This window comes from Macaca mulatta, chromosome 5, assembly GCF_049350105.2.
Source record: "Macaca mulatta isolate MMU2019108-1 chromosome 5, T2T-MMU8v2.0, whole genome shotgun sequence".
NCBI classification, from domain to species: domain Eukaryota; kingdom Metazoa; phylum Chordata; class Mammalia; order Primates; family Cercopithecidae; genus Macaca; species Macaca mulatta.
The window spans coordinates 162328252-162347934 of NC_133410.1; the positions used below are offsets into that span (position 1 = coordinate 162328252).

Below are 19683 nucleotides of genomic sequence, written 5' to 3' on the forward strand. Positions count from 1 at the left end.
ATGAAGGAGAGTGTGAATATAAAGCAAGTAGGAAGAAAGTATGGGTGGGCACGTGGTGACTCATACCTGTAATCTAGGACTTTGGGAGGCCGAGAGGGGTGGATCAGTTGAGGCCAGAAGTTTGAGACCAGCCTGGGCAACATGGTGAAAGCCCATCTCTACCAAAAATACAAAAATTAGCTGGGTGAGGTGGCACATGCCTGGAATCCCAGCTACTTGGGTGGCTGAGGCGTGAGAGTTGTTTGAACCTGGGAAGCGGAGGTTGCAGTGGGCCGACATTGTGCCACTGCACTCCAGCCTGGGCAACAAGAGCAAGACTCTGTCTCAAAAAAAAAGAAGAAGAAAGTATGGAAATGGAATGTTGGCATACAAAGATTCCTTAGATTTTCAGTTGGTTCACTTTTTTAATCTCCACATAAATCTAGATGGCTGATTTTGTTATTTAAACTTTTAAAGGAGATTCTGCAATGTTATGTACATATGTATTTAAGTATGTATATATTTTTGTCTTGCCTCATTTTAAAAAGATTTGAGCAGACACAATGCTTTATTGGCCCAGTAATATTTTCTAGTATTTCACAGCTATTAATAGGCAGGAAGTTTGATTTAAATAGACCAATGCTTCAATCTGGAAAATTATTTGCACTGTATTGAGGCAAGTTAATAGTGTGTCTGAAACCCAAGTTCTGGGGATGTAGTCATCAGGCCTTCTACTGATTTGTGGAGTAAGAGAAGGATTCTTTTTTGGCACTCTCCTGTCTACCTACTGCAGATATGGAAAGTAACTGCACATAAAGGAAGGTGGAGAGGGTGATGTTGAATGAAATTTTATTTCCAGTTAAATGCTGTTCAAAGCATTTGGAAATGATTTAACTTTGAGGCTTTGCCTACATCTATAACATATCAAGATTACCAGCTGGAAAGGGAAAAATTCAAACGCCCAGATGCTTGGACTATGCTGTGCTAAAAACGTGACTATTTGAAAACACCCAGGTATTTATAGTATCCCACATAAAATAAGAATTTTCTACCTTCTTTCCACTTTTGACATCACATAGGAGCAGTTAACATATTTCTATACTTTATTTTCTAAATAAACCATTTCTTTTGCTTTAGGTATTTATAATAAACTGCTCTGATGTACACAGCTCCTACAGACCACAGAACATAATCTATCTACACAAATTTAAAGGACCACTTCAGAAGACGGGCATACTTGTTAAAAAGTTGTGTCTGAAAATATTCTGAGCTTTTTGAATTAGTCCATGTCCTCTTTAAGTACATGATCTGAATTATGCATAAAAGAATGTGAAAATAATAATCCTTTATAATAAATAATACCTTCAGGGTAAAAATAATATGCATACATAATAATACATTAAGTGTACAAAGCTTTTACACATATTACTATAAGTGCACTTCCTACTTTTTTTTCTAATTTCCATCCCTTGCTTTTCTGTAAACTCCCATTCCAACAGTAAGTAACCTGGCTGCTATTTACTTAATTGTTCAATTCCTGTATACATACACAGCAGTATGGTAACTATTAACTTGTATCCCTATGGGGAACAATTTTGTCAAGTGGAATACAGTGCTTTTGTGCAGTTCCTATTGCCTTCCTCGTACAGACTGTTCATTTCCAAAGTTACTTAGAGAGGGGATGATACTTTTTCCCTCTCTACCCTTCAGCGAGGTTGTTTTCCATATTTTTAAGGCAGTTAGATCCTCTTGCACAGTCTGCATTTCTCCCTGGAATCCCCCAACCTCCTAAATGATTCTTAAACATGTTCATATTTTAAAGTCCGGTTTTTGTGCTGTACAGGTCTATGACATTTGACAAATGCATAATATATTGTACCCACAAATACAATATTACACAAACTAATTTTACTACTCTAAAATTCCTGACCTATTTATTTTCCTCTCTTCCCCCCAAATCACTGATTGTTTTACTATCTCTATAGTTTTGTGGTTTTCAGAATGTCATATCATTGGAACCATACAGTATGTAGCTTTTTCATACTGGTTTGTTTCACTATGACTTGTTTCACCAAAGTTCATCCACGTCTTTTCATGACATGATAGCTTATTTCTTTTTATTATTGAATAGTATTCCATTCATGAATGTGCCACAGTTTATTTATCCAGCTTTTAAAGGATATCTTGGTTGCTAACAGTTTTGGGCGATTATGAATAAAGGTGCTGTAAATATTTGTATGCAGGTTTTTGTGTGAATGTAGGTTTTCAATTTAACTGGGTAAATACCCGGTAGAGCGATTATATAGTAAGCCTATGTTTAGCTGTGTGGGAGACTGCCAAACAGCCTTCAAAAATAGCTTTACCATTATTTGCATTCCCAACAACGAGAGTTCCTGCTACTCCACATTGTCATCAATATTTGGTATTGTCAATTTTTTGAATTTTAGCTATTCTAATAGGTGTATAGTGTTAACTCATTATTATTGCTTTAATTCTCTAATGACACATGACGAGATGATGAGCTCCTTTTTATATGCATATTTGCCATCTGTAAGTTTTCCTTAGTAGGAATTAATTAATTACATGTGTAATTAATTACATAAGTTAATCCAGATCTTTTGCCTTTTTAATGAGTTGTTTTCTTGTGGTTGAGTTTTAAGTATATTTTAAATATATTTAAGTATATTTTGGATACAAGTCCTTTATCAGATATATGTGTTTGCAAATATTTTCTCCAAGTCTGGCTTGTTTTTACATTCTCTCTTTTTTTTTTTTTTTGAGACGTTGTTTCGCTCTGTTGCCCAGGCTGGAGTGCAGTGGCGTGATCTCGGCTCACTGCAAGCTCTGCCTTCCGGGTTCACGCCATTCTCCTGCCTCAGCCTCCTGAGTAGCTGGGACTACAGGCATCCGCCACCACACCCGGCTAATTTTTTGTGTTTTTTAGTAGAGACAGGGTTTCAACATGTTAACCAGGATGGTCTGGATCTCCTGACCTCATGATCTGCCTGTCTCGGCCTCCCAAAGTGCTGGGATTACAGGCTTGAGCCACTGCTCCTGGCTTCATTCTCTTAACAGTATCTTTTCCATAGTAGTTTTTAATTTCAATAAAATCTACCTTATTTATATTTTCTCTCATGGATCATGCTTTTGGTACCATAGCTAAAAACGCATCATCAAATACAAGTAAACCTAGCTTTTTTTCCTGTGTTATCTTCTCAAAGTCTTATAGTTTTGCATTTTACATTTAGGCCTAAGATCCATTTTGAATTAATTTTTCTAAAAGGTGTATTGTATGTTCTGGGTCTGTGTCTATTTTTTTTTTGCATGTGAAAATCCAGTCGTTCCACAACCATTTGTTGGAAAGACTATCCTTTCTCTATTGAATTGCCTTTGGTCCTTTGTCATGGATCAGTTGACTGTATTTGTTTGGGAGTCTATTTGTGGGCTCTGTATTCTGTTCCATTGACCTATGTGCCTATTCTTTCACCAGTACCATGCTGTATTTATCACTGCAGCTTTACAGTAAGTCTTGAAATTGGGCACTGTCAGTCCTCCAACTTTGTCTTTCAGTGTTGTATTATCTATTGTAGGTCTTTTGCTTTTCCACATAAACTGTAGAATCAGTTTGTTGATTTACACAAAGTACCTTGCTGAGATTTTAGTTGAGATTGTGTTTAATCTATAGATCAAGTCAGGAAGACTGGACATATTAATGATATTGAATCTTCCAATCTATGAATATGGAATAATCTTTCCATTAATTTATATCTCTTTTCTCTGTATAGATCCTGTACATATTTTGATAGATTTATGCCTAAGTATTTGTATTTTTCTGGTGCAACTGTAAATGGTATTGTGTTTTAATTTCAAATTCCAGTGGTTAATTACTGGTAACAATCGACTTTCGTATATTTACTTTGTATCTTCCAACCGTGCTATAATCACTTATTATTTCCATGAGTTTATATTGATTCTTTGAGATTTTCCATACAGACAATCATGTAAGATTGTTTTAATTTTTCTTTCTAATCCGTATAGCTTTTATTTCCTATCTTGCTGCACTAGCAAGGACTTCCCTGTACAATGTGGAATAGAAGTGGTGAGAGAGGACATTCTTTCCTTCTTCCTCATCTTAGAGGGAAATCATCTAGTTTCTCACCGTTAAGTATGCTAGTTGTAGGCTTTCCATAGGCCTCTTTATCAAGTTGGGAAATTCCCTTCTATTCCTACTTTGCTGAGAGTTTTACATGAATGCATGCTGGACCTTGCCAAATGCTTCTGCTACGTCTACTGATATGATCATAGGACTTTCTTCTCTTGCCTCTTGATGAGATTATTTACATAAATTGATTTTTAATTGTTGAGCCAGTCTTTCATATCTGGAATAAATCTCACTTGATTGTGGTGTATAATTCATTTTATACATTGTTGGATTTGATTTGCTAATATTTTGATGAGGATTTTTGGATTTATGTTTTTGAGAGATTTTGGTTTACAATTTCCTTTTCTTGTAATGTCTTCATATGGTGAGTCTTGAAATTGGGCAGTGACAGTCATCCCACTTTGTCTTTCTGGTTTTTTTATGAGGGTAATGCTGGTCTCAATGAATGAATTTGCAAGTACTCCTTCTGTTTCTATTTTCTGGGAGACATTGTAGAGAACTGGTATCATTTCTTCTTTAAATATTTGGTAGAATTTACCAGTGAAACTATCTAGACTTGGTGCTTCCTTTTTTGGAAGGTTATTAACTATTGATTGAAATTTTAAAATGATATAGGCCTATTCACTTCATCTATTTCTCCTTGTGCGAGTTTTGGTATAGTTTGCATCTTTCAAAGAATTAGTCCACTTCATCTAATTTATCCAAATTTGTGGGCATAGAATTGTTTGTAACCTTTTCTTTTTATGTCTACGGGATTAGTAATGATGATCTCATTTTCTTTTCTCTTTTTTTTTAGGGAGACAGGGCCTCACTCTGTGACCCAGGCTGGAATGCAGTGGCACAATCATAGCTCACTGTAACCTCTAACTCCCGGGCTTAAGCAATCCTCTTGCCTTAGCCTCCTGAGTAGCTAGGACTACAGGCATGTGCCATGACGCCTGGCTAATTTTCAAATTTTTGTAGAGATGGGGTCTCATTATGTTGCCCAGGCTGGTCTTGAACTCTTGGCCTCAAGTGATCTTCCCACCTTAGCCTCCCAAGTGCTGGGATGACAGGTGTGAGTCACTAAGCCTAGCCCAATTTTCTTCAATAATATTAGTAATTTGTGTTTTCTCTCTTTTTTTTTCTTGGTTAGTCTGGCTAGAGGTTTATTAAATTTATTGATCTTTTCAAAGAACCAGCTTTTGGTTTTATTGTGTTTCCTCTACTGATTTCCTATTTTTAATTTCATCGATTTTTGCCAAAATTTCTTTTTTTTTTTTTTTTTTGAGACGGAGTCTCGCTGTGTCGCCCAGGCTGGAGTGCAGTGGCCGGATCTCAGCTCACTGCAAGCTCTGCCTCCCGGGTTTTTACGCCATTTTCCTGCCTCAGCCTCCCGAGTAGCCGGGACTACAGGCGCCCGCCACCTTGCCCGGCTAGTTTTTTGTATTTTTTAGTAGAGACGGGGTTTCACCGTGTTAGCCAGGATGGTCTCGAACTCCTGACCTCGTGATCCGCCCGTCTCGGCCTCCCAAAGTGCTGGGATTACAGGCTTGAGCCACCGCGCCCGGCCGATTTTTGCCAAAATTTCTATTATTTATTTTCTGTTTGTTGTAGGCATGATTTACTCTTCCTTTTCTAGTTTCCTCAGGCGGATTCTTAGATTATTGATTTTAGACCTTTCTTCTTTTCTAATATATGCATTCAATGCTATAAATTTCCCTCTAAGCACTGCTTTTGCTGCATCCCAGAAATTTAGATAAGTTGTATTTTCATTTTCATTTAAATTATTTTAAAATTTCTCTGGAGTTTCTTCTTTGACCCATGTGTTATTTAGTATTGTGTTATTTAATCTACAAATATTTTGGAATTTTCCATACTATCTTTCTGTTATTAATTTCTAGTTTAATTCATTGTGGTTTGAGGGCATAGATTGTGCAATTCAAATTTATTTTGGAGTCTTTTACGGTTCAGCATGTCGTGTATTTTGGTGAATGTTCCATGTGATGTCAAGAAGAATATATACTCTGTTGTTGTTGGATGAAGTATTCTATAAATGTCATTTAGAGCAAGCTGATGAATGGAACTTTCAGGTCAATTATGTCTTTACCAATTTTATGCCTGCTTGATCTATCAGCTACTAGAAGAGACGTATTAAAATCTTTAACTATAATAGTCAATTTGTTGATTTCTCTTTGCAGTTCTATCAGTTTTTGTCTCATGTATTTTGATGCTCTTTTGTTAGATGCATACATATTAAGGATATCTTCCTGAATAACTGACCCTTTTATCATTATGTAATTTCCTTCCTTCCTTCCTTCCTTCCTTCCTTCCTTCCTTCCTTCCTTCCTTCCTTCCTTCCTTCCTTCCTTCCTCTCTCTCTCTCTCTCTCTCTCTCTCTTTTTTTCAGGCAGAGTCTCACTCTGTTGCCCAGGCTGGAGTGCAGTGGAGAGATCATGCCTCATTGCAGCACTGACCTCCTGGGCTCAAGCAATTTTCCCATCTCAGCCTCTAGAGTAGCTGGGACTACAGGAGCATGCTACTATGCCCAGCTAATTTTTAAATTATTTATAGAGATGGGGTTTCATCATGTTACCCAAGCTGGTTTTGAACTCCTAGGCTCAAGTGATCCTCCCTCCTCAGCCTCCAAGTAGCTGGGACTACAGGTGCAAACCGCTACATCTGGCTATTTTTTTTTTTTTTTTGTAGAGATAGGGTGTCACTTTGTTGCCCAAGCTGGTCTCGAGCTCTTGGCTCAAGCAGTCCTCCTACCTTGGGCTCTCAAAGTGCTGGAATTACAGCTATGAGCCACTGTGCCAAGCCAAATGCCCTTTCTTATCCCTGACAATTTTCCTTGTTCTGAAGTGCACTTTGTCTGAAATTAATATAGCTGGTTCAGCTTTCTTTTGATTAGTGTTAGTATGGAATATCTTTTTCCAAATCTTTACTGTTGATATATCTGTAACAACATATAATTGCATCTTGTTTTTGAAAATTAATCCACTCTGACAATCTTTGTGTTTTAATTTTTATATTTAGACCATTCACATTTGAAGTGATTATTGATATAGTTGGATTAATATCTACCATGTATGTAACTATTTTCTATTTGTTGCACTTTCCTTGCATCTCTCTCTCTCTCTCTCTGCCTTCTCTGGTTTTAACTGGGTATTTTATGAGATTCCATTTTCTCTCCTCTATTACTGTATCAATTAGGCTCCTTTACAATTATTTCTAGTGGTTTCTCTACAGTTTGCAAAATACATCCATAACTAATCCAAGTCCATTCTCAAATAACACTATACACCTTTATTGGTATTATAGGTACCTTATAACAGAAATCTCAATTCCTCCCTCCCATTTCTTATAATACTGCTATCATTCATTTCAGTTATCCATATAACATAATCACCCAATACATTGTTCCTATTTTTACTTTGAACAATTAATCTATTAGAGGAATTAAGAATAAGAAATAGGGCTGGGCGTGGTGGCTCATGCCTGTAATCCCAGTTCTTTGGGAGGCCAAGGTGGGCGGATCATGAGGTCAGGAGTTTGAGACCAGCCTGACCAACATGGTGTAACCCTGTCTCTACTAAAAATACAAAAATTAGCCGGGTGTTGGGGCAGGCGCCTGTAATACCAGCTACTTAGGAAGCTGAGGCAGGAGAATCACTTGAACCTGGGAGGTGACGGGTACAGCGAGCCGAGATCACGCCATTGTACTCCAGTGACACAGTGAGACTCCACCTCAAAAGAAAAAAAAAAAAAAAGAAAGAAAGAAAGAAAAAGTTTTATTTTATCTCTATTTATTCTTTCTCTGACACTCTTTCTTTATGTAGATTATCTGAGTTTCTGGCCTAAATCACTTTACTTCTTTCTGAAGAACTTTTAAAAAACATTTCCTACAGGTCAGAACTACTGGTACTGAATTCCTCATTTTTTGTTTGCCTGATAAAGTCTTTATTTCTCTTTCACTTTGAAGTGAATTTCTCTGGATATAGAATCCTAGATTGCTGGGATTTTTTCTTTCAATACTTTAATATTTTACTTCACTTTCTTCTTGTTTGCATGGTTTGTTTTTTCCCCTCTCTGGCTGCTTTTAAGGTTTTCTCTTCATCTTTGGCTTTCTGTAATGTGAATTTGACATACCCAGGTATAGATTTCTTGGCATTTACCCTACTTGGTGTTCTCTGAGTTTCTTGGATTTGTGGTTTGGTGTCTCCTTAATCTTGAAAAATTATTGGTCATTATTATTTCAAATATTTTTTCAGTTCCATTATCTCTTTCTTCTCCTTTTGCTATTCCAGTATGTGTATGTTATGTTTTTTGAAAATGTTCCATAGTTCTTAGATATTCTGTTCTATTTTCTTTTCACTCTTTTTTTCTCTTTGCATCTCATTTTGGGACATTTCTACTGACATTATCTTCACGTTTACTGATTCCTTCCTCAGCTTCATCCAATCTATTGATGAGGCCATTCAAGACATTCTTCCCTTCTGGTACTATTTTTTTTTGTTTTATTTTTAGCATTTTAAAAGGTTCTTTGTAAGTGTCCACTTCTCTGATTACATTACCCATCTATACTTGGATGTTGTCTACTTTTTCCATTAGAGATCTTAGCATATTAGCCATCATTAACTTTTATTTTATTTTTAACTGAAAAATAATAATTGTATATATTTATGAAGTACAATGTGATGTTTCTGTACATGTATACATTGTGAAATGATCAAATCAGGCTAATTAGCATATCTATCACCTCAAATATTTATCATTTTTTTGCAGTGAGAACATTTAAAATCCTCTCTTAGCTATATTGGGACATACGATACGTTAATGTTAACCCTATAGTCACCACGCTGTGCAATAGAATACCAGAACTTATTCCTCATATCTAACCAAAACTTTGTACTTGTTTACCAATAATAGCTCCCCTTTCCCCATCTACCCACCCTCCTATGGCCTCTAGTAACCACCATTCTACTCTACTTCCGTGAGTTTGACTTTTTAATCATAATTATTTTAAATTCCTAGTCTGATAATTCCAAAATCTCTGCCATATCTGAGTCTGGTTCTTTGTCTCTTCAGACTGTGTTTTTTTTCTCCTACTAGCATGACTTGTAATATTTGGTTGAAAAGCAGACATGATGTATTAAGTAATACAAGCTGAGATAAACAGACCTTTAGTGTGAGGTTTTATATTAATTTGGCTAGGAGTTGGGCTGTGTTTAATGTTTGCTGTAGTTGTAGGTGTCAAAGTCTTCAATTTCCACTAGTGTCCTTGTTTCTGTCTCTGCTGTTGTCTTTGGGTTTCCCTAAACATTCCTTCTTATATAGAGTCTAAGGCTTACAGCTCTTTCAGCTGTAACCTTTGGCTATTACACTGGACACCTGTTGATGTGGTGGCAGGGTGTAAGGGTAGTGGGAGCATTCTGTTATCATATGGTTAAGTCTCTTTCAGGCCTGTGTCCCTGGGGTGGCTTTTACAAGTGTTTCTCAACTATTTTGTTTCCCCTTAGGTGACACAGGAAGGCTAGAGGAAGCTGGAGTTGGGTTATTTCTCTCCCCTCATATTGGACGAGGCTCTTATTAATCTTTTCCCTTGCTGTGGTAGGCCTTGTTATGGAGAACATTCTGGATCTGGTTCGAAGTGGTCACTTTTCCCCTCCCCTGCTGGAAGCATGAGAACACTTCTTGGGTTTTCATCATAGGAACCTGGTGGGGTAGCTGGAGGTAAAACCTAAACAAAATGTGGGGTCCCTGACTGTGGCTCCCAGGAGTTTTTCACTCTCACACTACTTTATGCACTGCTTCCAGCAATCCTTCAGAGTTACTACATTTGAATGTATGGCATTGTTGCTTCTGCTTTCAGGAAGGAGATCTCAGCTACGATTTCCTGCATTCACCTGTCTCTCTAGATTTTGAGGTGGTGGTTTTCCCTGTGACCTCAATTCTCTGACAGGTCTAAGAAAAGTCATTGATAATCAGTTTGGCCAGTTTTTTTCTTGTTGTAAGATAAAAGTGTTGACTTCCAAGCTTTTTATATGTTGGAGCTGAAACCAGAAGTCCTTCCTATTTTTAAAAATTTCATCATTTTAAATATCAGGAAACAAAGGCTCCTTGTAGTTAAATGAGTAGCTAGAATCTTCCTATTTCTAAGCCAGTACTCTTTCCTTTCACCATCCTGCCACATTAGGTTGGTGCAAAAGTAATTGCTATTTTTGCTATTAAAAGTAATGGGAAAAACCACAATTACTTTTGCACCAACCTACTGTATCTCACAAAATCAGCCCAGGAAAATGTCCTCAGCAAAAGCATGAGACTGAATAGCTGGGCATGGTGGCTTACGCCTGTAATCCCAGCACTTTGGGAGGCCAGCCGAGGCAGGCGGATCACCTGAGGTCAGGAGTTCGAAACCAGCCTGGCCAACATAGTGAAACCCTGTCTCTATTAAAATAAAAAAATTAGCTGGGTGCAGTGTCAGGCACCTATAATCCCAGTTACTTGGGAGGCTGAGGCAGGAGAATCTCTTGAACCTGGGAGGCGGAGGTTGCAGTGAGCCAAGATCGCACCACTACACTCTACCTGGGTGACACAGTGAGACTCTGTCACACACACACACACACACACACACACACACACACACACACACACACAAAAGCATGAGGCAGAATAGAAGGGGTGGCAAGGCAGGATAAGCAGATGTACTGCTTTGTAAGTCAATGTTTGAGCATTCTCTCTAGCTTTACAAAAGTCTAGGAAAGGATTCTTTTATTAGCAAACTGCTTTTACAGCATATGATTACGTTTGCACAAATGTTATATACAAACAGTATCTCTTGGATGCTTTTGGAGTCAACTAATAGTATTGAACATTTACTATGGATCAGTCACTGTACTTGAAATTCAAAGATATTTAGTGAGCTTGTTCTTGATATGAGAGCAAATAACTAGTGAGGTTGAATTCTAGCCTCTCTGCAACTAATTAGTTATATGTCTTTGGCCAAGGTTTTTAATTTCTCTGAACTATATTTCACAAAGGGGATAAAAAATAATTACCTCTCAAGGTAACTGAGGTAAAGTACAGAAAGCACTTATCACAGCTGTAATAATAATAGTAATTTACATATAAATTTATATATAATAATTTTATGTATAATTATGAGTTATAGTAATTATAATATATATTAATATGTTACTAATATTGATAGAGGTTACAATATCAAGTCATGGAGATAAATTTCACTATATAGCCCCTTGTAGAAAAGAGCCAGCAATGTTGTGAATCTTATAAACATGTTCAAAGCTCTCAGTAGCTAGTCTTATACATGCCAAGAAAAACAATTAAAAGCTAGGTTCTCTCTGGATGATAGGGCAATTTAGATCAGCATTTATGCACACATGTCTGTCAAATTCCATCCCAAAGACTTTAAATTCAGTAGTGTATTAGGCAGTGGGTTTTTTTGATATTGTTCACCCAAGTATAAGAAAGCTGGAAGCCAGTGTTAGAATAAGCTAGTGGTACTCTAGGAACAATTTCCAGCTCAGATGGTTGCAAACATCACCAACAGTGCCTGAAATGGCTGTGCTCTGATGACCACTCTGGAGGTGAATCCTCAAGAAGGGATGCAAAGCATGGGGCAAAGTCAAGGCTACAGCATGGGAAAGCCTGGCCTCTCATCTTGAGCTACAGATTGAGTAGCCCCTCAATAGAGACATGCAGGGGAATGGGGCTACTCAACCTGTTCCTTTGGGATGATATCAATAATTAGATGGATTAATGCGCAAAGACGTAGAATATATTCCAGAGACCAACCAAGTCTATGAGCTAACTCAGCAGTCTCAAGGCACCATGAGACCTGAATCTGTCCTTGACTATGGTGGGGGCGACTTTATGCAGGCTTCTGGCTTTGTCAAAGTGCTAGACAGGATCACCATGATCATTATCATCATGAGAGGCATGATCACAGGCATCTGGTCACCTCCAAGGTGATCCTTAGGACTACAGAGCCCCACTGGGTAGCCATAAAACATAGAAGCTGTGTGACAGAGGGACATAGAAATAGCAACCTTAGAGAGCAAAAGTGGGGTGACTAAAGGAATCAGGGGGAGGTGGCAGTCAAAAGCAAGTCCCTGGAGAGGCATTGCAGGTAGCACAGCTTGTGCAGTTAGCAACAGGAAACAACTCAGATGACTCCAGCTAACCAACAGAGGTCAGGGTCCAGGGTGTCCACCTAGTCCAATGTAGCTGAGTCATCTACCGTCAGACCCTTCCATGGCCACAAGTCCTTAAAGGGGATTCTGAGGCATAAGCAGGTCTGTCTTTGGCCAGGTAGAGCCAAAGTGCTTCAATACAGGACAAGGATGGTCTTTGTGCATATGCCACCTCAAAAATCATCAAATCTGGCCAGGCGCAGTGGCTCATACCTGTAATCCCAGCACTTTGGGAGGCTGAGGTGGGTGGATCACCTGAGGTTAGGAGTTTGAGAACAGCCTGGCCAACATGGTGAAACCCCATCTCTACAAAAAAATACAAAAATTAGCCGGATGTGGTGGCAGGCACCTGTAATCCCAACTACTTGGGAGGCTGAGGCTGGAGGATCACTTGAACCCGGGAGGCGGAAGTTGCAGTGAGCCGAGATCACACCATTGCACTCCAGCCTGGGCAACAAGAGCAAAACTCCAACTCAAAGAAAAAAAAAATCATAAAATGAAAATGTTGCAGGAGTGGTACGACACAGTGCGAGTCACGGGCTCCTGGGGCACTGTTTCCTTTCAAGGTCAGGGGGCTTCTTATGCAAAATCCACACCTGTGTTACTATGAAAAAAGAACATTTTTTTTCTACATCAACCCAGAGATAATGATTAATTATAAAGAAAGAATGAATAAGGCTATGAACTGATTCCTTATGAATCCAGGTTTCTTCCTACATGAGGACTCTAGAAATTTTATCTTAGATACTTCCATTTTGCAGATAAGGAAACCATAGTTAAGATATATTTAAATAGCTTTTCTTTGATATGAGTGAAGTACTAGTGAGGTTTGATTCTAGTTTCATTTACTTAAAAACATTATCCAAGTGCAATATAAAGGGTGTTTATTATAATTGATAAGACAGTGGTGACATGGCAGAAATGGATACATTTGCTTTAAAACAATAAAATGAGATTCCCCTTTCTAAAGAAAATGTTCAAAATTACCTAAACTTAAATATAATACAGAACTCAAAAGAATTCCTTTAGACCCTGTACTATATGGGAAATAAATTCTATGACAGGTAATAATAAAATAATATATTGGTCTAAGTCAACACTTCATGTGTTGCAGGCAAGTTGAGTCCCTCAGGCTCTATAATGGCCATTCCAAGACCCAGAACCATGTAGAATGTTAACTGAGGACCTTCTCCCTTTGCAACACTTCTCCATTTAGTCCATGTTTGAATCTAAACCAGAGGATTTTAAAGTGTAGTTCCAGGACTGGCAGCCTCAACATTACCAGCACCATGAGGGAAATTGTTAGACAAGCAAATTCTTGGGTCACTATTGAATCAGAAACTCAACGGACAGGACCTGGGAACTTGATTTAACAAGCTCTCTAGATGATTCTGATGCACCCTGCTCTAACCATTGAGAACTACTGCTGTAAACATTGCGATGGCAAGGTCTCAGGCCCAACAAGGCCCACAGTATGACTCTCAGGCCCTGGTGGTGAACATGCTTGAATGAGATTGGTCTGTGAAAATGAAATCTGGCTCCATGTTGCTGAGGTCAGTGCAGTGTGTGCATGAACACATTTCCATGGATATGTAAACCATTAATGCCAAGATAGTTTACTACTAATGAAACAACATTAGAGTGTCTTAGTCCATTTTGTGCTGCTATACTAGAATATGACAGATTGGGCAATTTACAATGAAAAGAAATTTATTTCTCACAGTTCTGGGGGCTCAGAAGTCCAAGATTGAATGGCTGGCATCTGGTGAGGGCCATCTTGCTGCATCATCTTATGGCATAAGACAAGAGGGCCAGAGAAAGCGACAGTGAGAAAAGGTGGCTGAACTTATCCTTTTATAAGGAACCTACTCCTGCAATAAAGGCATTAGTCCATTCATGAAGGCAGAGCCCTCATGACCTAACTGCTTCTCATTAGGCCCCACCTCCCAACACTGTTGTATTGAGTATTATGTTTCCAACACATGAACTTTGGGGGACACTCGAACCACAGCATTCTGCCCTGGCTCCAAATTCATGTTTTTCTCACACATAAAACATATTCATTCCATCCCAATTGCTCCAAATTCTTAACTTGTTCTGGTGAAAGTCTAGGGTCTCATCTAAATCAGATATGGGTGAGACTCAAGGCATAATTCATCCTGAGGCAAATTCCCCTCTAGCTGTGAGCCTGTGAAATTAACAAGTTCTCTTCCTCCAAAATACAATGATCGGTCAGGCAGAGGATAGACATTCCCATACCAAAAGGGAGAAATAGGCAAGAAGAAAGGAGTAACAGGCCCCAAACAAGTCTAAAACTCGACAAGGTAAACAATACTAAATCCTAAGACTTGAGGATAATCTTCTTTGACTCCATGTCCTACTTTCTGGGCATACTGATGTAGGGTTTGGAACCCTGAGGCCTCAGGAACAGCCTTGCCCCCATGGCTTTGCTAGGCTTAGCCCACATAATTCTCACAGGTTGGAATCTCATGTCCATATCTCTTAGGCTCGAGTTGCATGCTGCATGCCCATAGCTCTCCTGGGCTGGAGTTGCATGCTGGTAGTTGTATAGTTCTAGGACTTGGGGGCATCCCCACCCTGAAGGACTCCCCTAGGCCTAGTGAGGACTCTCTGCTATGGCCGTGACTCCACACTTCTGCTGGGCATTGTCCTCCTAGGCGCTCTCTGTGGCAGCTCTACCCCAAGACAAATCTTTGCCTAGGCCCTCTGGTTGTCCGCAACACCCTTTGAAATCTAAGTGGAGGCTGCCATGCCCTCACAGCATGTGCCTACAGAATTAGCGCCACCAAAGTTTAGAGCTTGTACCTTTCAGAGCAGCAGGTTGAGCTGCACCTGGGCTCCCTGGAGCCACAGCTGAAGCAGCCAAGGAGAGTGATGCTGGAATTCAAGGAGCAGAGTCCTGAGGTGGCTCTGCTCACTGGTCCTGTGTAGAGCACACTGGGGAGTCACCCCAAACCACTCTGCTCTCCTGGAGCCCTGGGCCTGTGATGAGAGAGGCAGCCTTGAAGGTCACTGAAATGCCTTCAGGGTCATTTTCCTGTTGTCCTGATTACTTGCACCTGGCTTCCTTCTGGCTGTGTTAATCCCCTTTATCAAAGGGTCACTTGGCTGCACCCTTGCAAACCTTTTTATTCTTTACGTAGCCAGGCTGTGAGTTTTGCAAATTTTATATTGCTTCTCTTTTACTTATAAATTCCATCTTTAAATCATTTATCTCTTCTTTCATTTTACTATATGCAGTTAAAAGAAGCCATGCAGGTCCTTCAATATATTGCTTAGAAATTTCTTTCACCAGCTATCCTGGTTCATTGCTCTTAAATCTGCCTTCCATAAAGCCCTCCAGCATGGACACAGTTAAGCCAAGTTCTTTCTGACTTTATAATGAGGATGGCCATTACTTCAGTTTCCGATACCTTGTTCCTCATTTCTGTCTGAGACCTCAGGAGAATGGCTTTTACTGTTCATATTTTCACTAATATTCTGACTATGACCACTTAAGTAATCTCTGAAAAGTTTCAGCCTTTCTCTATAGTTCTTTTCTTCCTCTGAGCCCTAACCAGACTCGTCTTTCATACTCCATTGTTACAGCAAGACCAGCTGTTTCTAGCTTGTTCCTTCAAACTCTTCCAGCTTCTGCCCAATTACACAGTTCCAAAACTGCTTCCCCATTTTCAGGCATTTGTTATAGTAACAGACCCACTTCTTGGTACCAATTTTCTTTCTTAGTCTGTTTTGTGCTGCTATAACAGAATACTACAGACTGGGTAATTTATAATAAACAGCAATGTATTGCCTCATGGTCTGGAGGCTGGAAAGTACAAGACAGAGGGGTTTGCATCTTTCAAGGGCCTTCTTGCTGTGTCATCTCATGGCAGAAGGTAAGAGGGCAGGACAGAATGAGAGAGAAAATGGGCCCACATTCATATTTTTATAATAAACCCACTCCCACAAAATTAATGGCATTAATCTATTTACAAGGGCAGAGCCCTTATGGCCAAATCACCTCTTATTAGGCCCCACCTCCCAGCCCTGTTGCATTGGGGATTACATCTCCAACACAAGAACTTTGGGGGATACCTTCAAACCATAGCAGACAGCCTAAACCATTTCTTTTGGCTATTCCTAATCCTTCTTTTCCTGGACTATTGGCAGAAGTTGTTCATGCATGAAAGGAAAACTGGTTTACTTAAACCAGGATTTCTCAGTCTTGGCAACATTGACATTTTAGGCCAGAAAATTTTTGTTGTAGGGAGCTGTTCTGCATTGGAGGATGTTTACCAGCATCCCTGGCCTCTATCCACTAGGTGCCAGTAGCAACTCCCCTCCCCATCTACACCCCCCACAAGTCTTGACAGTCAAAAATGTTTCCAGACATTGCCAAATGTCTCCTGGTAGTGAAATTGCAGCTGGTTGAGAACCACTGACTTAAACCAAGGCAGTTCCTTCAAAGTGGTAACCAAGGGAGAATGTGTCCTAGAAAAAAATAGTCAAGCTGATACAAGCTGGAGCAGGCTCCCAGCAGCTACAGGGGTGACTCACATTGTAGGATCGACCATGCCTCTGTCTCCACTGAACCAGCACTATCTGGGCAATGACCAGAATGCAGAGGAAGATCAAGATCATTTCCACATGCATGGATTCGTGGCCCCGGTGCATCTTGTACATCCTCTCCTGCTGCAGGCTGGAACCGGCAAATGAGGTCATCTGATAAAGCCCTCAACCTTGTGCATTTAGCCAAAAAAAAAAAAAAAAAAAAAAAAAAAAACAACCAACAAAAAAACAACAACAACAAACAAAAACAAAACAAAACAAAAAAACGGGTTTGGCTCACAAAAAGCAACAGGGGGTTTCAAAGGTAAGGGTTGGTAAGTTTTGATTGTAAAGTTTTTCTTGGTTTCTTCCCTTTCCCTAGATCTGGAGAAGGAGCAGCTGGGAGGAGAAGCCTGACTCTCTTAGTAAAACTAGTTCCTTTGCTTTCCCATGTGGCTGGCCTCAGCCTTGTCTTTTAAGTTAAGTGATGGGGCTAAAAAAACTAATGAGCCCCAGGAAGACCTGGGTTCCAGTCCCTGATCTGCCACTTCATTGCCTCACAACCTTGGGGAAGTCATTTATCCTCTCTGAGCCTCAGTTTCCTCATTTGCAAATTTCAAATAACCATCCTTCTGTAACTGACAAGGTTGTTGTAAGACTATAAAGCACATGTTATTGTATTTGTATCTACATGAGGAATAATTATTATTGAGCTGCATCATATGAAACGTCAATTTTTGAAAGTCAAAAACAGTCCAATGTTGGTAATTTTAAATCATTTGCTACTATTCCAAGTAAAAGGATACCCTGCAGATGGTGCTTATGCCAGAGGAGAGAATATTATCCATGGGGCAATGGAAAGCTTTTGAATGAGTTGTATAAATTGTTACAGAACTATTATACAGAGAAAGAATAGGCTTAAGTATTATCTTAGACACGCACAAACATTCCCGTGATGGCTGAACATTACCGTTTTAGTTGGATGCTTAGTTTTGCACAATTGTAGAGAAAATCAACAAAATACTTTGTCACCTGGTTTAACGTTCTGGAGTAGCCTTGATGAGAACCTAGAGCAGTGGTTCTTGACCTTGTCTGTAAGTTAGGAATCACTGGGAAGCTTTAAAAAAAACCTTAACCCCCCATATCCAGATCAATTAGATGACCATTTCTGGGTGTTAGGGGGCTGCACCCTCTCGAAATTCATACACTGATGTCCTGGTCCCCTGTACTTCAACATACCAACCCAAACCTGCCAGCACTTTAATCTTGGACTTCAGCCTCTAGAACTGCGAGAAAATAAATTTCTGATTTTTAAGCCACCTATTCTGTGGTATTTTGTTATGGTATTCCTAGCAAATTAATACAGATTTTCAGGATGGGATGTGACATCAGGAATTTTTCAGGCATCCCATGTGATTTTAAGGGGCAGCCAAGATTGAGAACCATGAGCCTAGAGGAAGAGAAAGAGGCCCAGGGTCAAGATGAGTGAACATGGGGAAAAACTATGAATGCTGTCAGTTACTTTCTGAATATTGGTTATCATTATCTTTCATCCCTAGTGTGGCACCATCAGTCACAAAATCTCTTAAAGTTTCCACTTACATCTGGTTACAGTATGCAGTTAGCTAGTGTACCACCCAGAAAACACTGCAGGGTAAGTCTGTGCCATGAGATAGTGACCTTTTAAAGGCACTTGATGGGTATGTGGGTTGGGTTCTCTCCCTCTGCCAGCATTTCTACAGCTACTCCAAAGAGCAGTGAATGTTTCAGAAAAGGGTCTCATCCAAATCCCAAGGGTTCCCCCTGCTGGAAAAGGTGTGGAAATCAGCCCACAGAGCCCAGTAAATACTGCTGCTGAAGTTCAGTTTCTTTGAGAGGGACTCTCAGAATGTCAGTGCTGGAAGTTACCATAGATGGAATGAATCTCCTTCATTTATCAAATGACGAAGCTGAAATCCATATCAGGTAAGCAACTTAAATAAAATTACATGGCTATTAGTCTCTGTATTGGAAGCTGAGCTCAGGAGACAAGAATGATTTCTAGAAGCTCATTTAAACAAACAAACAAACAAACAAAAAACCAAACTTGTTCCCCTGAAGAAATGGGAAGAAAAATGAAAAACTACAAGTGCTTAGTTGTGGTTTATACAGCTCCAAATCTAAAATAGCTTTTTAATATTCTATATAATTAACAGACTTTGAACTTAGGGCATATAGATAAAAGAGTGACTTCATCATCAGTCTAAAATAGCACTTGCCTAGATATAAAATACACTTTATAAGATTATTAATCTATTATATCAGATCAATCTATTATAAAAATGCATCTCAAATTGGTTAGCCTGTGTTGAAGTACTTTGAAAAGTATATATTGGTGTACAAATGTAGTATTTTCTTTTTTGAGTAGGAATGCATCCAAAATTGACTCCTGTAATACAAAAAAGGAGGAGCTTTTCATTCTTATTTCACTTCATGTGGCACTCACAGGGCCCAATGGCCCTACAGTATGTACCAGAACACAGGGGCAATGTGTGTAGGAACAAAACCGGTGTATGTTGTGCCTAAAATAAATAGTAACTTGTGCCTAAAATAATAGTAACTTGACACAGCCATATTTTGAAGGATATATTAATCCAGCTTTGTGTAACTGCATGATCTTTTCCTATGGATCATGCTGTAGAAAACAGATGAAATCCATGTGTTTTGGTCTATAGTATTTGTGTATCCTACCCCATCTTCTCTATCCTGGAAAATTTACAAATAAAATTATGACTTCATTCAATTTCTCAACTGTTA

The 19683-nt window shown here is 39.2% G+C and overlaps 1 protein-coding gene across 2 annotated transcripts in view; it reads right to left on the bottom strand.

Annotated features, from left to right (window-relative positions):
- RNF175 (ring finger protein 175) overlaps positions 1-19683 on the bottom strand; it is a 49842-nt gene that overhangs the window by 21602 nt on the left and 8557 nt on the right. Inside the window, exon 3 of one of the 2 annotated variants that reach the window (XM_001088194.5) lies at positions 16897-17038. The exons of the other annotated variant lie outside the window; for it this stretch is intronic. Within the exon in view, the coding sequence (XP_001088194.1) occupies positions 16897-17038 (142 nt within the window). The remainder of the gene's footprint in view (positions 1-16896; positions 17039-19683) is intronic. 2 annotated transcript variants of the gene reach the window in all.